The sequence below is a fragment of the Phalacrocorax aristotelis genome, chromosome 5, assembly GCF_949628215.1.
Source record: "Phalacrocorax aristotelis chromosome 5, bGulAri2.1, whole genome shotgun sequence".
Classification (NCBI taxonomy): domain Eukaryota; kingdom Metazoa; phylum Chordata; class Aves; order Suliformes; family Phalacrocoracidae; genus Phalacrocorax; species Phalacrocorax aristotelis.
In genome coordinates this window covers 62212302-62235019 of record NC_134280.1, presented here as the reverse complement: position 1 = coordinate 62235019, position 22718 = coordinate 62212302, and the positions used below count along the sequence as shown (strand labels likewise).

The 22718-nt window shown below is 39.0% G+C and overlaps 1 protein-coding gene across 3 annotated transcripts in view; it reads left to right on the top strand.

The window, feature by feature from the left end:
- Window positions 1–22718, top strand: part of QSER1 (glutamine and serine rich 1) — a 53714-nt gene that overhangs the window by 5273 nt on the left and 25723 nt on the right. For 2 of the 3 annotated variants that reach the window (XM_075094904.1, XM_075094903.1), the window contains exons 2-4: window positions 12328–12437; window positions 13730–13894; window positions 17226–20933. In XM_075094904.1, coding sequence (XP_074951005.1) covers window positions 12328–12437; window positions 13730–13894; window positions 17226–20933 — 3983 coding nt within the window. The remainder of the gene's footprint in view (window positions 1–12327; window positions 12438–13729; window positions 13895–17225; window positions 20934–22718) is intronic. The other variant, XM_075094902.1, reaches the window with a different exon arrangement.

Genomic DNA, 22718 nt, shown 5'->3' with positions numbered 1-22718 from the left:
TGAGGGTGCAGTTACATGAGATGGCTGAACTTGCTGCTCAGGCTCACTGCTGCTGAAAGGGGCTTCCTTCCTCCTCCCTTGTGTTAGCTCTGGTGTTTGTGCAACTGCACAGGGAGCTGATACAATTTGTTAATCCATCAGAAAATTAACCTGACTGAGAAGGTGAATAGCTTTCTCTTGAGTTAGAGCGCCGTGCTGGTGTACCTGTGCTGTCAGGCAGGAATCCAGAGGTAGCACCAGGGGATGGGCAGGGAGCGGAGCTGTAAGGAGTGAGCCATGTAGCCTCACTGGGGACTCTGCCCTGCGACCCTGAGTGGCTTCTAGATGGGCTCAGCCTTGCCATGTCACTATCTTCAACGAGTGTCCCACCCAAATTATACTGCCTGGTTCCCTATGGGAAGCACTTAGTAAGTGTCCACGTTAGCTGAGCGCTTGACCTGTCTTTAAATCACCTAGAATGATATTTCAAGTTGGGTCCCTTTCCCATGGACCCAACAACTTCAACACAGGTTACTGAAAGGAAGGGGTCTTTTATTGTTCCAGCTATGTGAAAGGTCTTTCAGTCCCATATGTGTATTTTACCTTACATCCTGTTAACTTTAATTGTAGATGTTTACTTTATAGTGGCAGAAAACAACCTTTTTTCCCCGTTGTTTCTTCTGTACTTTTGCCCACCTTTGATTTTTTTCTTGGAGATGCTGTTGATTCTCACACAATGCTGTTATAGCAAGGAGGTTGTTTTTAGAAGAACCTTTGTTCCCGTTAGGAAAAAAGCACATATGACTGGATTATATTAATTCAAAACAATATTAGAGCTCCTTATAGAGTGGGTGTATTTTCCTAGGATTTTTTTTTTTTCTGGTATTTAGTCAAAATATTCACAACTTTGCATGCCAAAAAGTTATTTTATAGGACAAGTGCCTATTCTATCCATTAAAAAACAAACAAACAAACAAAAAAACCCCAAACAAAACCCAGTTAAAAGGCAGTACATTAATAGTCTCACTTCAAACCTTCCTCAGCAGCCATGAGAGTGACAGAAGTAACTTGGAGCAGCATGCAGGTTCAGCCTTTTCAGCATGGCATTTCTTGCTGTACCATGCAAGTGACAGAGAATTTTTAAGCAGAGAGAAATAAAGTGCTCAGAGAGAATGGAGCTCTTAGTTATTAAGTACTGGATTTACTTATCTCATCAGACAGATTTCGTAGTTTTGGTTTTGCTTCTGCTACTCTTTGTCACCTCTTCTTACATTACTTCCTCATTTTATTACTCTGAACAGACTGTTTTGGATGAATGGACACTTAGAGCCTCTTCAGAACCTCTTTGACCATGGGTTACAATAAAGAGGGGCAAGGAGCTTTTATGCCTGAATCCCCGCACACTTGGACTTCCTTATGCCAAAACAATTTAGCAAGTACCTACATAAGTTTAGACAAGCTTTTATCTGCCTGCATTGCTTTTCTTGTTTTTCATCTTCCTTCTACATGCCTACCTCTGTTGCTTAGGACTTGTAGAAGTGTAACCAATTACACTCCGCAGGAAGAAGGCACCCTTAGGCATCCTTATCTTAGAGTAATAGTGTTTACATAGGAGGATACTAAGGAATATTTATTCCTTAATAACCCCATATGAATTATACCTGGGGCTGTCATACATCTAGATTTCATTGGAGATAGCCCTCTTTTTCACCTGGCAGTGTTGTGTGAGAAGAGTTAGAGGGCTCTGGCCCTTCATCTAGTGCTTCCAGATGTCTGGCCACTTGTTCTGAAAGCTTTTGGACATCCAGAAAGCGCCAGACAAATGGCCACTGTGCCTACGTGGTGTGTGTGCAGTCGGGCTGGTGTTTTGTGGCGATACTGAATGTACCAGTGTGTGCTGCACGTTCCATGTTGCACTTTTTTCTGACCAGGAAATCCCTTTCAGAAATATTGCAACTTAGTGTTTCACACCACATCCTGTTTACTCTCTCTCTTCTTCGTGTCAAAAATTCCAGTGCTAGACAGTGAATAATCCTTCAAATCCTATGTTCCTCCTGTTTCATTATTCTGTACTGAGTCTGCCAAGGGTAGGATTCCTAATAGTTTTTTCTTGATTGTGAACATTTGCTCATTTGCTATACAAAGAATGATCCTAGAAAATTAACTCTTTAAGACTTTCAGCAGCAGCCATTTGTTAACTACCTCCAGTTGTTGCTGGAACTGGTGACCTGGAGGTTAACTATGCTCAGTGCCACTGAAGAGAGCTGAGGTTTTCTTCTTTTCCCCTCCAAAAAAAACCCCTTTTGTTATTCTTTTTGTAAGGGAATACAGGTTTTTCACCAATTAAAGGAATTTTTTAGTTTGTGTGTGTGTACTATTTTGATCTCTGTTGATACTTGTTTTGTTCAGACATCTGCCTGAATGTCAGGAAATCTTAAGTCAATACCTGGGGCATAGTTAAGGCCTTTGTTTTATATAGTGAAGTTTCTCCCATCTCAAAAGAAATGTCGTGTAGTTGTAACTATTTTTCTACAGTTGTGAACAGCACACGTTTTCTAGCTGAAGCATGCATATGCAACTGGGTTCATATGGTATTTTCAGCTAAATAGTAACTGGTGACAACATGGTGGCCACATTTCTAACATCTTTGCAAGGTTGGAAAGGTAAATTTAAACCTGTTTCGGGATGAAGAGAGCACTGATGAAGAGGTGTAAGAGCTAAATCCAAGAACTATGCTAATTTTTCGTTTAAAAGTAGGTAGTAACATCCCATGATGTTTCCTTTAATGTAAATGACTCTTGCTGATGCATTTTACAGTGAACTGTTTGTTGTTCATATGTTAGATCTGTCCTGGGCACACCTCCTAAACTGGGACAGAAGTGGTGTTAGTCATAGGGATGCCTCTTTATTGAATTTAAAGGAGTTCGTACGAGCTGCTTAGACCTTGTAGTGTGTTGTGGGAGAGGGGAAAAAAAACCACTGTACCAGACATGTAGGTGTGCTGGAAGACTTATAGATATTTAAGAGCCTTGAATTGTAGGCTGCACAGATGACCAAGGATAGGGAAGGTTTGTGGTCTCAGGCATAGGGAGTGAGTAGATGCCTCGATTCTGTGCAAGTTCTGCGTTTGTGGGGTGTGAAACCACTGATCTTCACAGTGGTTCAGTATGTTGCATACTGAGCTTTTAGAAATTTTGACTTCATGAAACAGTCCTTATTTCATTACCAAGCGTTTGCAACTCAGTTGTGAAGGCTGACCTCTTTTGTGAATCTGAGTGGGTTAGTGTTTGTGCATTAGTTTCCCTGGGTTAAAGGAGAAGATATTTCATATGGAACTGTAAAGTGCTTGGAGATTTGGTAATGAAAAGTGGTGTTGCCTGAGATTGCTCTGTCAGTCAATAGGACGTGTATTTGCACCTCTTACCTCTTTTATGATTAATACCTCAACTTCAGCATCGTCTCTTCAATATAATTGGAAAATAAAGGGCTTGTCAAGAAATGGGATAGCAAACATTCCTGTAGTATCCCGAAGGTAATACTCAAGCTTGCCGCAAAATATGGTGCTGTAATAACTGTGGGAGGATAAGGGTTGAGAAGCATTTTGATAGCTGAAATGAATTGTATTTTTAATATGGCACTGATGTGGCTAAAGCCACATCTTGAGATAATGCTCTGCTGATTTTTATATTTTGAAATAAAATTTTATTATTAAAAGTAATGAAATTTTTTTGTGCGTATATTGGCCAGCCATAATAGAGTATCATGCTGTGTGCTCAACTATTAATGCTGTGATCGTCTTGATAAGATTTTCAAGTGTCTCCAAGTATGCTCTTGACAACAGAATAGCATCTCTTATTGGAGAAAAAGTGCTAGATTTCCATTCCTGTCTGTTACAAAAATCTTGGAAATTGTGAGTAAAGCTCTGTAGGAGAGAAGTATTACTAATTTTAAAAAAATTACAGCTACTATCTCCATTCTGGCTAAAGAGAACATTCATTCATAGAGAAAAGGTAAGAGAAGAGGATAAATAAATATAGTGACAAAATAATCCAGTGCCTCAAAAGGTGAGAAAAGACAATTGTGGTCCTTTCTGTGGTGTAAACCACACAGACCGTAGTGGGTGCTTGTGTTTCAGCAGGGAGCAGTAGAGTAGAAGCTCTCAGGGAAGATGTGTGTACCCCCAAGACATTGCTTGACAAACAATTGGCTTAAAGTTATTTCTGATGCTGCATTATAATATAAATTGGGTGGTGAATGTGGGCATATTGGTGTCTGTTTAGATGTGGGGAGTGGCAATACTGAGTTAATGAGGGCATCAAAGTTAGACTTCAACATTCAGAGCAGGGACACTGAAAGCTCCTCTCCAGACCCTGAAGTCTTAAAAAGTGCATCAGGAGCTCAAAACTGGCATTATTATATAATAGTATAGGCAGGCTGTAGCCCGGTTACAGCAGGAAAGGGATGGGGGGAAAGTAGGTAGTCTGTAAAGAGCTTCTTAACTAGTGCAGTGTTCTGTGGTCAGTTTTATTTGCAATGTTCAGATCTAAACATGGTTGGCAATTTTTCCTGTGGGATGTTTCATGTAATCAATTTTAATGAATTCCTTGAAAATTCCTGATAGGGCACAGAGGGGTTTCTAACAGAAACCTGCCTTGGTGCTGCCAGCCCTGCTTGCCCTGCGGGGTAACGGCCGGAGGGACTGCAGTGATGTGGGGCTGCCACGGCCAGGCAGTCACCCCTGACCTGCAGCCCCTGCTCCTGGGCACGTGGCGGGGAGCCTGAAAGCCCTGGATGCTCCCCTGGCTTCTGGGTTCTTGCTAGTGGGCTAGGAGCTTTGGAGTTCCTCATTAAAGGAATTTGAAGTAGTTCATATTTAGAATTTTAATTCTAAATTTAAAATACCGTCACTATTTTTTGCCTTTTGTAGTGTATCTGGTTTTTGTAAGCCGCAGAATTTCTTTTAGAAAGTTGCTTCAGTTAGGCTACTGAGAATTTTAGTCAAAGCCAGGAGAAGTGCTAACTGTATTTGCCATTAAAGTAGAAAAACCCGAAACAACTTTGCTGAATATATTTGCTTTTCAGCTGTATTTAACCTCAGCAAAAAGATCGTTTACATTGTATACCTTAAAAAATAAGAACATGAGGTAGTGTGCCCAGTCCTTCCATAGTAACTGAAGTTTATAAATAGCTCATTTCTATCTGAACATTAGTTTTCACATACCTAGTTTCAAGACATAGTTTAACTGATTTTTATGAAAACAGAATTATAATTGTCTTTGTTATTAAGAACTCCACAGGTTACTTAATCAGACAAGCCAGCACTTGCACTCTGGTATTGAAGTACCATTAAGACTATTTTGGCTTTCCTGAAGCTATTTTGGGGGTTTTATTTTTAAAAGGATCAAGCATAAAAAGTTCAGACACATTAACATAGGAATAAAAGGGAGATGGACCTTTTTTGCCATAAATTCATTTTCTTCTCTTAAGGTACAACATGTATTCAGGTCAAGAATCACAGGAACCGTATGAACTTTTGCTCATTCAGGCAGTTCCCTGCATGTAATTTTCTACCTCAGAGTCTTTCTCAGAAGCTCCTATCTCAGCTCCTAGAAGGAAAGGAAGTAATGAGTGTTTCCTCTCCCAAGTACCTCGAGGCAGTCTTCAGTCCATCTCGTGGTGGTCTCAGCCATTCTCTTGGTGGCTCGGCATATGAATTGAGGTGGGAAGTTAACACTGTAACTTCATCTTTAATGAAAGAGTGAAGCGTGATTGCCTCTGGTATGTTATGATTTGATGTATTCTACATTGAATGTGTAATCTGTAATTACATTAAAAGGGAAGAATGCGACATAACCAACAGACGGTTGAGATTGTTGATAAAATATTACCCTTCTGTGTTTTACTGAAATACCATAGTACTGGAGTCTTATTCTGTATTTTCCGACTTTCTAAAAGTCATCTTCTGTCTTGAATAATAATATTATTAGATAGTTAATAATCCTTTAAAATATTGATATCAATTTACTTTTTATGTGATAATTCAAAAACAAGCCAGGCAAACGCTGAAGATGTACGCAGTTCCCAAAGGAACTCTCTACATACCTTTTAAGACCTATTAACTTTAGAGATGCTTTTCTTATTTCTTGGTCGTGGACTTTATTTTTCAAGTGGCAGATTATTTTTTCTTTTGTCTCGTGGATACCATAACTATTCTGGACTGTTAAATATTCTTTTCTTTGTGCAAGTCGTTTGAATCGTGTGGTGTTTGAATCTTCAAATGTTAAGGATTGTCTTGTCTTGTATCATCTTATGAGAGGATCAGGGAATTAGATGCAAGGTATAGGCTGGTTTCCATTTTTTCCTGAACCTGCCAACGTTTGCAACCTTTGAACCAACTTTCTTCTTGCAGTGTCTTTCTTTTTTTTTCCTCTGCCCCCCAGTCTGTCTGTGGCTGGGAAATAAAGGTGAAAAATCACATAATTGTATACACTTCTAGATAAATATTTTGCACTGAAATGAGTCTCTGGGCTGATCAGTAGTTTGTTTTCCTTTGTTTTCTATTGGAATTAATTTTTGAAACATTTTCTGTTGTCTATACGGGCTTGCTTTTAAACCTCCAGAAGTGCATTGGCCTGTCCATTGGACAGGATTGATTTGACGTTATCAAACTCATTTAAGTAGAACTTTCTTTCTAGGCAAATCACTCCGTTCTTCATGATTCTGCTTTCTTAGAGTCATTGCCTTTTAAAAATACAAGATCAAACTCATTTTTTTATTAAATATATCTACCTATAACAGTGCCTTTAAATTTTAATTTTATTGTGAGCTGCAGGTAGATGAACCCTAGATGCTGAATTACATTCTAGTCAGACTGCAGTAAAAGATGCTGAACTCCTTTGTGGTTAGATTGGGCAGCTGAAGTGCATGCTGGCTAAAAGGCCATTTACCCTCCATTTTATCTGTATTAAATTCAAGTAATGTTCCCAAACAGTATTCTTCCATTCTGTCTCTATGGGATGCTGTGAATAAAGGCAAATTAACAAAGCTAAATATTTAAGCAGAATATTAAATATCTAATATTAAAACAATTCTAAATATGAACCTGCCAGCAGATAATGCAAGCTGGAACTGTATTTTACGCATGTAAAATCAAATATAGAGGACAAAAAGGGATGTAAGCTGCATATCAGTTTATATATCTTATATCTAGAACAGCATTTTTCATATTTAGAAATGTGTTTGTCATTTTTGTGGTCTTTTGGATCTTAAGCGGCTTTGTTTTCAGCCTCTGACCAGGAATCGCTATTGCATAGCCAAGGAGCTGGTTGAAGAGAGACTCCTTTGCCAAGTACCTGACCTTTGGGGTAGAAGGGGAAATTCGAGTAATATTTCTCCTATTTCGCATGTATGTCAAGTCAGATAAAATGCAAAGTGTGAGTTTTAAGGTATTTCCTTGTCAGTACAAGGCTATCACTGTTTTTTTTAATCTCCTTTTTGGTGATTTAATAAGAAGTGGACCGTATGCCTGGTCATCTCCCTGCAGGAGTAGGGAAGCTCTTCTCATTTTCAGTAAGGTTGAGCAGGCTGCCCAAAGGTGAAATCAAATCGTTTCCCTCATCTGCCTCAAATCTGGTCACTTGTATGGTGCGTACTGGGTTGTTGCCTTTTGTCTCGTTGGGTTTGGTTGTTTTGGATCTCAGAGTTGTTAGTCTGGGCAGGAGCCTGAGGTTGGGGCGTGGAGGCTTCCCCTCTTGGGGCAGCGGGAGCACAGGGGCCTTCCCAGTTCTCCTGCAGTCAGGAGTTTCCTGTGCAACTACTTGTCTTGCAGGTGTCCGGTTTCACTTTGAGTGCAGCCTGCACCGTTTCAATACTTTGAAAATGCTCTGTGATTTAATGTGGTTTTTTAGCAATTTTCCTTTATATCAGAGGCAGAAGTAACAAAATGCCTGAGAACAAAAGAACAAGATATTGCACCCAGAAGCATGCTTTGCTGCTTAAAAGTCCAGGTCTGCTTTTGTCGCGTAGCATTGTATGTTTCCCTAGAGCTTGAATAATTGCTGTTAATAAACTTAAAAGAAAAAAAATCTTAAAAATTGCTAAGCTCTAATGAAAATTGATTTAGAAAATAAAGTAGAAAGATGGAAATGCGCTCATTCCATGTAGCGATACTTTTTGTATCAAGTAAACTAAGGTAGGTTGTTTTGTTTCTGTATTTCGTTCTTTATAGAAGCCTAGGAGAGCAAGGTTATTTCAAGAAAAAGAGAGAATTAAAAATAAAGCCTTACTTGTATGTCTAGTGCTTATTGCAACTAAATTTTGTTTCCTTGTGAAAGTGATCCTTCATTCTGAGTTTGAAATTGAGAAATGCATCTATCACTTGTGTAAAGAGCAAACCAGATAATTGTGCTGGCAGGTGAGGAGAGTGGTGAGTGCAATGTAACCCAATAACCTTCTGCAGCTGGGGACCTAAATTCATATGAAACTATTAGATTGAAGAATGCTGTGGAAACAAATTATCATAAGAATAGCAATATAAACAGAAGAGTTGATTCAGGAAGGACTTAATATGGGCTAACAAAAAGGAGTTGTAAATCAAGGTTGAGGAATTTTAGAAAACAATTAAGTGTAAAGAGTGTACTTTTTCTTCCAGAAATTTTACTGGAGAGGTAATGATCTATTTGCCCAACTGGTGGAGCTGAAAAATCCAGATTAATATTTGAGCCATTTCACTTCCATTATCATAAGGGTTTTTTGATTGCATCATTACAGCAGTGACAAATAATGATGGCTCTAAAAGGACACTTAAATATTTTAAAATTGAATGGACCTTTTCAGTGAAAAATACTTCAGTGGAACTATTTTCCAAATTTGTATGTCAAATTTGTGTTACTTTCTAGCAGTAATCACTTCATTGTGCAGTTAACTATACCAGTAGAAGTGAGAAATCACTGACTTATCACAGTGATTTCTAAGCAGGAAGTGTTTTTGGAACACTATACAGCAACTAATGATAATAAATAACAATGCACCAAGTAATGTGAATGTGTTTCTTCAGTAACTAATCTGACATTGAGTACAAGCAAGAACTCATGGAATTTTAACAAACTTGGAAAGCAGAGTACAAAAGGCTAGATAGCCATAATGTTATTTGCCACGCTTAATGTATTTTTGATATGTGAATTACATGCTGTGTAAGCTCATCTGTTTAAAAGCTAAATTTTATAAAAAGAAACCCTAAGGCAGTAATCTTCTTTCAGATTGCTGTGCTTGTGTTTGGGATAAGCTTATGTAAACTGAAGGCATATATGCAGGGTTGTGTTTTTTTTGAGATAAGAATCTACATTCCAGCAACTAGTAATTATATAATAAACAATTAACTGTTCTAATAAATACAATGTTTTTATTGAAAGACAGATTCATTTTTGAGGTTGTGGTTGTGTTAACTATGACCTGGGAGTTTGTTTTTTAAAAAACGTCATCATATACTTTGCGTATTCTCATGATGCTCATAATTACTAGAATTTTGAGATTCTGGTAATTAAAAAGGTTTTTGAGATACTAAGTCCAGAGGTTATTTTGTATCCCGGTGTTAATTCAAGCATCCTCCATGCTACAGAGTCTTTGTCTAAGTTTCTTTTACAAGTTGCTTTTATCGTTCAAAGTGTTCTGTGTCACCTCTACAAGTTTGTGTTTTAGGCTATCTTGTAGTCTTTGAGTATACAATACGTTTCCTTTACAAAAAGGATGTTTGTTGCAAGGGAGTGAAGAGGGGAAAATGGATCACAGTCTTCACCAAGCAACCAGAACAAGTAGAAGTTTCAAATTAGAAAAAAACCACACCGAAAAAACAACAACAAAAAAACCCAAAAAACCCCAGCAAAGTAATTTTTCAATTTCTCAAATTTTCAGATGGTTAATTTCAAGTGAAGTTCATACACTTTTTGCTCATGAGCTTCTACTGTGACAATGTAAGAGGAGGAATGGTGCAGTATCACTTGATGTAACCTGTACTGGCTTTTGTGGGTCTCACCTCATCTAGAAGGATGTTGTTGCAAAGCGTAGGCCCGCTTGCCTAGAATACCACTACAGTGCCAAAAGCCTCTCAGCCTGAAAATACCTGAACAGGGGAAAAGAAGGGGTTCCGCTGTATGAGCAATACATGTAGTATCACTTCATAGTTTGCCTTTTAAATGTATATGAAAGCAGAGTCAGCATCACCTACTTTTATGTAGGTAAAAGCTTTAAGAAAACTTGAGAGTAAAACTAAGTAAAACCTATTACACATGGAAAGTTTTCACAAGATTAGTGTTTGTGTTGGTGAAGATAACTCTTGCTAACAATGCATGTGCTACAGGAGAAAACAATTTCTAAACTGAATCATGGTAGCACATTTTTATTTTTTAAAAAATCTGAAGAAAACATTATGTATCCTAAGTGTTATGTTTTTTCTAGCTATGCAAGTTTGTCCAAAAAAATCAAACCACCTTAACTTTAAAATTTGTCTTGTAAAAATATTTGCATCTAAATTGGCATTATTACATGCATAATGTTTTGAGCAGAACACTACTGTAATTTTTTAAATATTAAAAACTTTAATATTGTAAATCAGAAAATAACCTAGTGTCATGTAATCATGCCTGCCAGTTGTAAAGATGCAAATCGTTAGATTTCAGCCAGCACATAATAGAAATCTGTTGCTGATACATGGTGTTGAATTGTGCAAAGATCTGTCCTCTAGGACACAAGCACATCAATGTGTTGGCTCTGAACTGACGTTTGGCTATTCTCTAAAAGGTAATTGTTTCTGGGGAAGGTGTTAAAGTGCTAGACAGGGACTGCCACTGAGGAAAGCAGCAGCTGAGGTTCGTTGTTTTTTCAAAGGATTTTGGTTCATTCTCTATGCTTGTGCCTTAGTCTGGCCTGCTGACTGTAGGAGCACTGCTATGCTCTAAGGAGCTGAACTGGAAAATATGTCCTCTGTTAGTGCATCTCAGGCATGGAGGTTAATCTAAAATGTTGTGTCCCTTGCAGACAGGGTCTTGCTAGTTCATAATGTGTGGAGGTCACGGTGCTCTTACAGGCTCATCAGATCTCTGCTGCATCCTCTTGTCATCTTAATGAAAATGAAGCAAATCCAGTGGTGTTGCCAATTTTTATGTTGTTTGGTGACTTCTATAAAAGTTTCCCATGATGTCATGATTCCTGGCATCAAGTGTTCAATTTTTCCCTTATGCAGAGTGACTGCCCCCTCATCCCAGGGGATGAAACAGAGTAGGGGAAGTCTCCCTTACAGCAGTCAGCAGGGAGGGTTGTGGGTTTCACTGTTTGGGGCTTTTTGGCATGTTTACAATTGAATTTTGAATTTAAAGCAATCTCACACGTGCACTAGAGTAAGTAGCAGCTACCTGTAAACTTAACATCCAAAACACAACAAGAGAAGATAAATGGTTACTAGGGCATGCTGGCTTTCAAGTTTTCAGTTTCACAGGTGTTGTATAGAGCTGAACCTGTGGAGTCTTGAAATCTTTGAGATTTTGTTTTGCTTCCCCCTCCTTTTTCTGCCTTTTAAGTTGGAAATCATTAGCACTTTTGACAAGTTCCTAATGTTGCTTGATGTTTAGATAGCATTTTTTTATTTTCTGCATTATTGCTTTTGCATGGCCTAGACACTGTATGTTTTCAGTTTCCTTCCATTAAGTCTGATTAAAACATCATGTTAATTTTGATGACTCATTTCAAAATGTTAAATAAAAACTGTGCATCTTTAACTTATATTTCATACTAGGAGGTCTGAAGACTGAGATTTGTCACTTGCTAGCGCTCTCACTGTCAGTTTTGTTAGAATTGTACCAAAAAACCTCAAATCTTTAAAACACCTGTTGTTCCCACAGCTTCCTAGACATGCCAGCCTTTGTATTAAATCTGGTCCTGTAAGTTTTAATGGAATCAGAAATTGAAATGTTAAAGTGGGCACGTAGTCATCTGCTTTGCAGATTTACATCAGTAAATCATTACAAAAAGTGTCCATCCGGTGTTCCTTATGGTTCAGCTAGGAAGCCCTCTCTTTTTCTGAACTAGTTCTTTGTAGACTTTTCCATGATCAACTTTGATTTTTGTAAGGTTGGTTTTGGTTTTTATCCCCCCCTCCTTTAGCTCATTAGGTTTTGTAGTACTTTTTAAAACTGCTTAACATTTTCAGTGATGTCCTAGCACAACCACATCTGTCAGAGCTCGGGCTTGTGTTCTCTTTTATTTCTGCAACTTTTTGGTTTGTGGTTGGGATTTCATAGTTGTACTTTGTTTCTATAGTTGTATATTTTTGTTAATAATGTTTAATTTATTCCTTAGCTTAAGCTATGGAGGAGGACATTCATCACATTCAGAAACAGATCTTCACAGACAGACATACACAGCTTCTCATCAGCTCTCTGGATACTCTACTACACACCATCCTGCTGGTAACTATCCATATCATGAGATTACAGTTTAAATAGCTAAAGACAAAAAAAAAACCCAAACCTGCTATGTAATTTAGATTTAAGTTGATTAATTTTATAATCGGAGTTTGTCATACAGATGGTGGCAAGTGGTATTAGGAAAGCCAAGCTTGTGGTAGAAAGTTAAGAATCAGTTCCTAGCTTTTATCAACATGTCATAAGTAGAAAGCAAAATATGAGGGGGATTATGCTCAATAACTTACTACTGGTTCTTAAAGAAACTGCATTTATTCTTTAAAATAGAGCTTTTCAGGATTTGTCCTATGCATAAGGGCCAAGCGTTAAGTATGCCCCAAAGCCAGCTGCAGGAATCATGCCAATTCTTTTAGACAGAAGCAAATGCAAAACTAATGCAAGTTTGAACAGTGTTGCTAGTACTTACATGTGCAAACTAAGCCAGGGTTGGGGAAAGTTAAAATTTACTTCAAATATATTAACAGGTCAGGTGATGTTACATCTGCATCAGGATCTGTCTGTGATCCTGATGGTATCCTCTTTCCACATCAGGAGAAGACAGGGCATGACCTCTTCACACTTGCTTTGCAACAGTTTCTAAGGAAAGATATTTGAACTCACCTACTGGCTGGAATGTGTGGTCTCTTGGCCAGGTTCCCAATCAGGATGATGGGGAGTCAGAACTGCAAAGAACGTTTCAGGGTGCAGAGCCTGCAGTCTTGACATGATCTCTTACTCAAAACTCTGGGTCTCTCCAGTGCTTCACATCAAGCCCCCTGCCCTTGAGAGGTGTGAGCAACAGGGAACATGCAAAGGTGTTTGATGAAATAGGATTTGCAACCAGAACCCCTTTTCTTGTGCCCATCCTACAGAGAAGTCCAAACTGCTACAAAGTCCAACTGCTGCCCAAAGGGAGGAAAGGTTGATGCAGAGAAGTTGAACCCATTTCAGCAGGAATTATGAATGTTTAAACAGTTCATGTAAAAAGTGGAACAGCGAATCTTCAGATGAAGGGAGAATTTTATTGGTTGACCTAAATACTGTTTTCAAGCATCGTATTTGGCATTTAATAATAGATTTTAAAATGTATACTCAAGTTTCAGTTTACACTTTCCAGTTTGCAACATTGTAAAACAGTTAAACACTGAATAATCAATGTACTTTAATCATATTGCTAATGTTTCATACATTATACATTCATAATTTACTAAAAATATCCTTGTTATTTGATTGAGCTTCTTATAAGTTCATCTGAATTGTCTGTTTCTTTTGTTTCATTTCCCTCCACCCTCATCTAGGTCTTTCAGGAATATTTGATACCAGTATGCACAGTGCTGGGAGTAACACTAAGGAAACTTCTTCAGTTATGAATTTTCTCTCTGCTATTGAGTCTCGTACCGCTCAGGCAGTCTCTTCAGGATCTACCCTTTTACCACAATTCAGGGCTCCTTCCTGGCAGACAGGTGAAAAATTTCTCTTGAAATAAAATTTTGGCATGATTATATTGAATGTTTGGGAGAACTTGAAACAAAAATATCCTGAGTAGCTGAAAAGGCTACATGTCTTCCACCTCTTTTCCTTCTCGGTATTTAAAAATCTCAAAATCAATGAAATTGTATTAGGAGAAGAATTCTACTAGAAGAATTACATGAGCAGAAGTTCTAATTGTGTAGAAGGAATTTAGATGTATAGGATATTATTTTGTCTAATGAGTCAAATTTATTCTCCAACTTTGTTTGGAATTAGTCTAACACCATAAGCGTATTCAGGTACTTGTAGACCCTAGCAGATCTTTCGTTCTCAAACTCTGTTTCCTGTCATAGTTCTTCTTCTGTGATGTTATTACTAAAAGTCTGTGGATAACTTCAGCACCTTTGTACACGGAAGTAATGAGGAAGGTGCTCTCAAAAAGAAGGTCCGAGGTTCATGTCGCATAGAAATAAGTGATCTAACTTACAAATAAACAAACATGCCATCTTTTTTGGCAGACTGAGTGCCTCCTATAAACCTCCCCCATCTGTCAAGCCTTCTGTGCAGAGCAGGAAACTTTGCATATTTTGAGCTTGCTATAGATAGCCACACCAAGATAAGTGTTGCAACTGCATCTGTGGGTAGCTTCAAGTTATGCTTAATCTTATGTAGTGATTGTGCAGCTGTACAGTGAATCAGATCTATTCACTGATCTGACAGAAAATGTTTGGGTGGGTGTTATTGGGGTTTTTTTCCATTGGTGGGATGGTTTTCCACTGTATCAGCATGCTGATCTGTGCCTCCATGCAGCTATATGATTGCTGGTTCTGATTTAGGGGAGGAGGCATAAGGTAGGAAGAAGGAAGAGTTGAGCAATCCTTTCGTTGAAGGTTTGCACTTGGTGTGTTAAGTGTAACGTGCAGCTGCATTCTGTGAAGAGCTACTCAAAAAGTTGAGGAGAGAGAATGGGGCTTTTTATTCACCATGGATAAAAGCAGAAATGTGGGAGCACAGGTGAAGACGCGCTGTTAGTCTGTAAAAAAAAAAAAAAAAAAACACACAAAAAACCAAACCCTTAATATTAATCAGTGGTGTTTAGAGTTGTGATGACCCATCCTCAATCAGATTATCAGCTGGGAAGAAATCTCTTTTTCTTTTCATCCTAGCATTTTCTCCATTGCAGCCTGCCTAACAGTGAATTGTGAAGAATGGGGAGACATGCTGTGGGTCGGGTTTGGTGTTGATACCAGTGATTGAGAGACTTCTCAGTACTCATTACTAAGAACTCCTCAGTAAGCCCACTTTCAACATTGCCAGTTCTTTGAGCTTTCTGTTGTCCTTTAATACTTTTGCTTTTCTGTATCACTCAGTCCTCCCAAGTGCCTTCTGAGAGCTTTGTCTTCTACAAACTTTTTTTGATGAGGGAAAACAAGTGCTCTTTACTCTTCTTTAGAAGGGTTTTTTACTTTGGGTTTTCTTCTGCACCCTGCAACTGCTGATTTTTGGGGGAAAAGAGGAACAGCATGTTTATTATGTTGTCCTACCAAGCCTTCCTTTGATGCAAGATGTGTTATCAGTGTTCTCATTTCTTAGGGTAGTGGGGGCTGTCTGTGCACACAACTTACTACCTTTGCCATACCTTTTGTCTGCTCTTCTATGAAAAGTAAAATGTAAAATCCAGGCGTTCTATCATAATAGTGCTTCTGTGGCTGGCTCTTTTCTGGGTTAAGAAATTACCTTCATATTAGGAAGGGCTTTAATTTATGGAAGAGAAGGCAAAAATACAGGTTAGATGAGAAATTAACATCTGCAGTTAAAATAGGTATAAATTCTTTCCCGTCTTTGATGCTTCTGGATGCCCCTACCTTTGTGTTAGTGGTAGGCATCAGTAAAAGAGAACCCAGTTGTACATGATGTTGCAGTTTTTTAGAATAGGGGGGAAAAACCGCATTAGAACACTGCTTATGCTTTTTTACTCAGAAAGACCTTATTGTTGACTCATGAAAAAATACCTTGGTATTCCTTCAGTATCACGCCTCTTCATATCAGTTTGTCTTGAACTGAAAGGGTGAAACAAAGACTTTCTTTCACAGCTTCATCTGGAACTTCCGAAGAATTGTGTGATTAAGTTGCAGTCAGTTTCAGAGGACTTAATATATTTTAAAATGAAAATCTGTCTCAAAATAAGCTTTATTTACTGAGAGTTTTTTGTTTATTCTTAAATGATCTGAAGCTAAAAGCTGTTTCAAGTATCCAAGAACTGAAAAAGGTCAATTTATTCCAGTGATTTTAATTTTCTTTTCTGATTTGCACGCTCTTGCAAATTTCCCAGTGGAAACTGATTCCTTTACAGGTTCCATTACATGAAGTTTAAGCCTCTGAGAATAAACTTCATTCTCCACTTTCATTCATAGACTTTGGAAATAGTACACAAATTTCACCAGTACCTATAAGTTACAGAGTGAAAAGCACTGAACATTATGGATCAGTGCTGTAAGCTCCAAAGCTGGCAAGGGAATTTCACACTCATATTTCAGTTGGAGTCGTATATTCTGTTGAGAAATCTTATTTAACCCAGGATGTCATACCAATGTCCAGGTGCAAATAAGTAGTAGTATACCTTTCAGTTGGATAGTTGCTATTGCACTGTGCAGATAGTTGCTGTCTGTGAGATATTTTGGACTCTCGCTTTAGAAAGTGTACAAATCATATTCAATCTTTTTATTGAAAGTTAAAGCCCTCTTTTAAGAAACATATATTGCAAAGTGTATAGGCCCTTGCCCATTTCACTGTAAGCTCTGAAATGTTTCCCATAAAGTGAGTTATAAAGTATTGGCGGGAGTAAATGCAGGATTGCTCCTATAAGTGTATATGTGTTACAGTTGGTAAGGTGTAGTTTTGCCTTTTTACTATATATTAAAGGTGTCCAGGGCTTTTGATCAGTTGTCCTCTACTACAAACTTCTTTTTAAACTGAAAGAAAAATGAATTAAGAGCCTTCAGTTTCAAAGCAGAATTAATCTTGTATGATTTTTTTATCCACGATTTGTATCTAAAAGATATGAGGTTTTTCCCTTGGCAATTCTCTGTAGGTATAGAATTTAGAATTCTTAAAAAATCCCCACACTTCCAGTTTGAAAATTACCCACAATAAGTGCCTCCCTTTATATGTTTTTGTTGAAAAGGGTGGTGACTCTAAAGGAGGTTATATTTGTAAATGCTGTAAGATTTTACAATTAAATGAGTAATAGAAATGCAGATTGTTGTAACTTGTAAAGCTCTTATGCTGTTTTTCCTGTCTTGTTTTGTTTTTGTTTTTTTCCAGGTATGCATTCGTCAACAGCCACAGAACTATTTGTTACTGGAGCTTTGCCAACCTCTGGAACATTTCCACCAACATCTGCTTTATCAGCATATCAGCATCCCAACACTTTCAGCAGTAGAAACTTTGCTACTACTCCTTCTCTTACTCTTCAGGATACTACTTTCAGTGCTACGTCAAATGGTCTCTTAACTACCCATGATCCTTTATTACAGATTAAAACGTCACAAGGCACTGTTCCAACTCCTTTGACATTTGAGCGCCTAGGCAGTTCTGTTTTAAGTACCAGCATACCACCTCAGTCATCAACATATCGTTCTGCTCAAGAATCTGCACCCCATCTTTTGCAACCTCAATTTAGTTTGTTGCCTTCAACTCTTGGAGGAGCTCAGCAGGTTTCTCAGGCATATAGCACATCTGTCTTTACTGGTTCTACTGCTTCTATTGATAGAGCACTTCAGCGAGAATGTAGTGTTATTAAACACCATCAGCGGCCTTCAAGTACTCAGTCTGTTCAGGCTCAACTGACTGTTTCACAGCATTCCTTACACAGCTATTTAACGAGTACAAGTGGTGTTAATTTTCAGGATACATCTAGGCACTCAGCATTATCCTGCAGTCCAGTTGGAGATGTTACTCAGGTGAGCAATGGAGGACCACAGCAGAAGGCTTCTCAAGTCACGGTAGAACTTGCTCAGTCATACACATCTGCAATTCCCTCACCTGGTTTTCCATCTGCTTCCACAGCAAAAGTGAAAAACTGTTCCATGAAGCAGCCTCCCAGGTCAACGAAGACCCCCAAACCTCAAAGTGTAGCTCCTGCTGTGCAGACACAAAGCTATGCCAAAACTGCACAAAACCAGAGTTCTGTCGTTGCAGGCCAAGCACAGATCTATTCTACAGCACAGCTCCCAAGCCTCTTGTCAGTCAGCCAGTCCCAAAACTATGTTTCATCCCAGGCTCAGAATGTGCCACCTGTCAGTCACTCACAGGATTTCTCAACCAGCAAGGTTGAGAAGCTGCCCTCACTGTATAAAACATTGACTTTTTCTGGGCAATCACAAGCTATTACTTCTGATAGTCAAACTCTGACTTACTCCTCAGAGGAACAGGTATTGACTTCAGTTCCAAATGAGAACTACTCTGGGCAAACAAGGGAACTTTCTTCAGTCAGTCAATCTCAGAGCTATTCTTCTGGTCACTCTCAGGGTTTATCTCCAGTTAGCCAATCCCAAGTTAGTTTTTCATCTCAATCACAAGTTTTATCAGCTGTTAGTCCTTCAGAAAGCTATTCTTCAGGACAGTCATTAACATTAACATCACCTTCTCTTTCCTTTAATGCCTCTCCTCGGATACAAACTCTTCCAGCCTCAAGTCCTAACCAGAGCTACATTTCTTTACATTCTTCTCAGAACTCTCAGTCTCAAGAATCCTCCTCACCGCAGTCTCAAAAGTTTTTGCCATGTGTTCAGTCTCCTCCTTTTGCATCCCCAGCTCATTCACAGGCACTGCAGAACAACAGGCCTCCCTCGGAAACAAAGTCATACGTTAAAAGGAAGTCTGACTCTAATTTGTATGCCTCATCAAAACAAGAGGAGGAATTATCAATGCAGGATATGCAGGCATTGCAACAGCAAGCTTCTCTTGAATCTTCTACTCAAAGGCTAACCGATGAGGAAATCAATGCTCAGGATGCATCCTATAGGGTCTCAAAAGCAGATGACAGATACTCTCAAAGTGTAATCAGAAGTAACTCTCGTCTTGAAGATCAAGTTGTCGGGCTTACTCTTCAAGGAACAAAAAAAGATGAAAGAATGGTCAATTCTGTGGAACAGCTTTCACAACATATTGGCCATATCACTAGCCTAAGCCATGATATAAAAAAGACAGCTAATTTAATGCAAACAACCCAAGTAACTGTGAGTGCTAAAGAACTAAACCAGCAACATTCTCTTATGCATAAGGTACATGAAAGTAAAGCTCACGAGCAGCAAGGCCAAGTCATTTCGCAGGTTCAACCTCATGCTTTAAGACATGGTCATCAGCTGTGTTTGCCCAGTGCACAGGTACTTCTGGAGTCAGCCTGTGACTTGCAGATTCTTCATCAGTCAATACTGCAGTCGGGTTTAGGACAAGCTAAGGCATCACCACAAGTGCAAAGAATACAGAGTCCTCAACAAGTGACTCATCCATTCCTTCAGATGGATGGCCATATTATTCAAAGTAATGGGAGTCATTCTCAGCAACAGCTTCATACTCAGAATTCAGAAGTAATGAAAATGGACATTTCCGGGCCCTCAAAACCACTACAGCAACATTTGACAACAAAAGATCATTTTACTCAGACAAATCAACACGATTCAAAGAATCAGTTTGTTTCTCTAAGTTCAATATGTTTCCCAGAATCTATACTTCTCAGTGATGAAAGGAATATATTATCCAATGTAGATGACATCTTGGCAGCAACAGCAGCAGCTTGTGGAGTGACACCATCTGACTTTGCCAAATCAGCTTCTAATGAAGAGGAAATACAGTCTGTTGAAAACAGGGAGGAGTCTAAAACACAGTTCCGAACAATGGATGTAAGACATGTGTCTTCTGGTTTCAGCGCCTCACCTGCTATAGTCGGAAAGCCAGCAAGCATAGGTAATATATCTCTGAATGGAGGCCAAATTACTATAAATCTTACACCAGTGTCAACAATACAGACAAAAGCTGTAAACCTTGATCAACAACACCTTGAAACTTCTGATCAAAATGTACCAGCGAGGATGACCTCTCCAACCCTTGGCTCTGGCCAAGAGGAGCAAGAACAAGGGTCTGCTTCAGTTAAGAAACAATCTAGCATCAGTCACGAGTCTGAAGAAGACAATGATGCTTCTGCTGATGGTATACTGAATGCAAGAGAGACAGAATTTGTTTCAAGCGGTAAGAGTCTAAGTGAAGAAAGTGCTGCTTCAGAGAATGATTTTAATATGGGTGGTGATGATGGCACAGTAGCAAGTAACCAGTCAAAGTGTCCATTGCAGCCACTATCTGTGCCCCACAGTGGAGACGGAACCATTGGTAGAGCTGAAGAAGAATGCCAAGATTTAACTCAAGGGAACCTTCAGAAGAAAAAAAGCAAAGGAAAAAGCCAAAACAAAAATGCTGCAGAAGATGACAGTGCGATTCAGAAACAGGTAAAAAGAAGTGGACAGTGTAAACTTCAAAATTCAAGAGGAAATGACTCATGTTTGACATACTCTTCTCCTGTTTCTGAAAGTTGTTATGATACTTACCAGCATCAGGAAAGAATGAGGCAAAAAATTAAAGAAGTTGAAGAAAAACAGCCTGAAGTTAAAACAGGATTTATCGCATCTTTTTTAGACTTTCTAAAGTCTGGGCCTAGGCAACAGTTTTCAGCTCCAGCTGTACGAATGCCAAATAGGACTAGGCGACCAGTTACCCAAATAGTTCGCGCCCCTTGCCTGCAGTCCTCTGCAAAGCCTCAGCCAGCAGCAGCAGCAGCAGCAGCAGCTGCAGCTGCTGAGGTTAGTGGAGAAAGTCCAACCAAAAAAGTTGATGAAGAACTTAAGAAAAATTTAGAAACATTGCCTTCATTTTCTTCTGATGAGGATGATTCTGTGGGGGGTAACCATGATCTTCAGAAGAGCATCTCTACTGCATTGTCAGCCCTGGATGATACATCTGACAGAAAGAACAAATCAGGTAAAACAGTTACTACAAGTGCATATGTTGAAGGAGATGCCCGTAGCTGATGGGGAAAAAATAAAGAATAATTATAGCTGTCTTCAGTTCAGGTAAAGGTTTTGATTGGTTTTGGTTCTAATCACAGCAATAATTAAGAGTTCTGTTCAAAAGGTGTGTTCATAATGAACTACACTAGTGTTTTCCACAATTAGAAAATACGTAGATAAACTTTTTTGTGCTACTTAAGTAGGATTCTTCTAATACCAAAAAGTTATTTTAGCCCAGAATTGGAGTACATCGACTGTTCTCCTCTGGCTTAGAATGCCAAATAGGATTTTCATCTGAAAACCTCAACAAACCATTATATCAGAAGTTTTAAATCTGTTCTAAAAACATTCTAGCAAGAGAACATATTAATAATTGCTGTTGGCAGATAGCAATTCCCAGGTGGAGTTAAACATGCACTTTCTGTGATAAGAGTTGTACAGAATATGTTTATGAAAGCAATTTTTGCACTTGTAAGCTGAGCATTGGTTTGGCTAGTCTTGTTCCAGATGGGAGTCATTTGACTTTGATTTCAGCCATATTAATCAGGAATGTTGTAGCTTCATGTTGATTCATTGCTAACAAAAGAACAAAATCTGGGAAGGGTTGTATTGGGCAGGGAGGGGCAGGCAGCAACCACTGATCACAGCAGTAGTTAGTTTTCCACACAGTTTTCAGTTTCACTTGCATTACATCTGTGCAGTACGTTACATTGTCAGTGTTCACAGCTTTTAACTGATGCTGCTTTGTTTTAAAGTATTTTCAACATATAGCATATTTTTGCCCAGGTAGACCTTTTCAGTGAAGTCTGTTTTCTCTGGTAAGCGATTACAAACTCTCCAGCCAATCACATAACTGTACCAATTCAAGAGAAATACCATTACCTTCCAAAATAATCACGGGGACAAAATGAAACTTCTTTTAAACTCTTCTCAGGACCCAAGGCCCATAGGCTGTTCTTAACAAAATAGAATGAAGCAAATTTTTGCCTTTTTAGATTGAAGGAGAGAGGGAGATGATTTTTTCCCTAGGGGTGACATGATTTACTGAGAAATACATAGCACAACTGGTAATAAACAGACCTAGAGTCCTGGAAAAGGATTGGAGAATACATCATGTACTAAACAATACTTCATCTTAATTACTGTTCTATTTCTTTTTGTGGATATTTCTATTAAGTTTGTGCATTCTGTAAAGTGTCGTGGTTTAGCCGGCAACTCAGCCCCACACAGTTGCTTGCTCACTCCCCCACCGGTGGGATGGGGGAGAGAATCAAAGGGTAACGTTCGTGGGTTGAGATAAGAACAGTTTAATAATTAAAATAAAAAAAACAACAACAAAAATGCAATGGAAAGGAAAACAACAAGAAGTGCAAAACCCGGGGAGAGGGGGATGAACCACCAAAACAAACCACACATGACGCAGCCGCTCACTGCCCGCCGACCTGACACTGCACCAACCTGAGCCACAACTACCCCCATTAATATACTGGTCATGGTGTCACATGGTATGGAATGAACATCCCATTGGCCAGTTGGGGTCAGCTGCCCTGGCCATGGCCCTGCCCCTCCCAGCCCCCTGCCCACGTGGCAGAGCATGGGAAGCTAGAAGGGTCCCTGACCACCACATGCACTACAGTGAAGAGAATTAACCCCTTCTCAGCCAAAACCAGCACATTCTCCACCCCTTATTCCATACCATTTACACCATGCCCAGGTCCCATACGATCCAATACAACATTACCAACCACCACCCCTC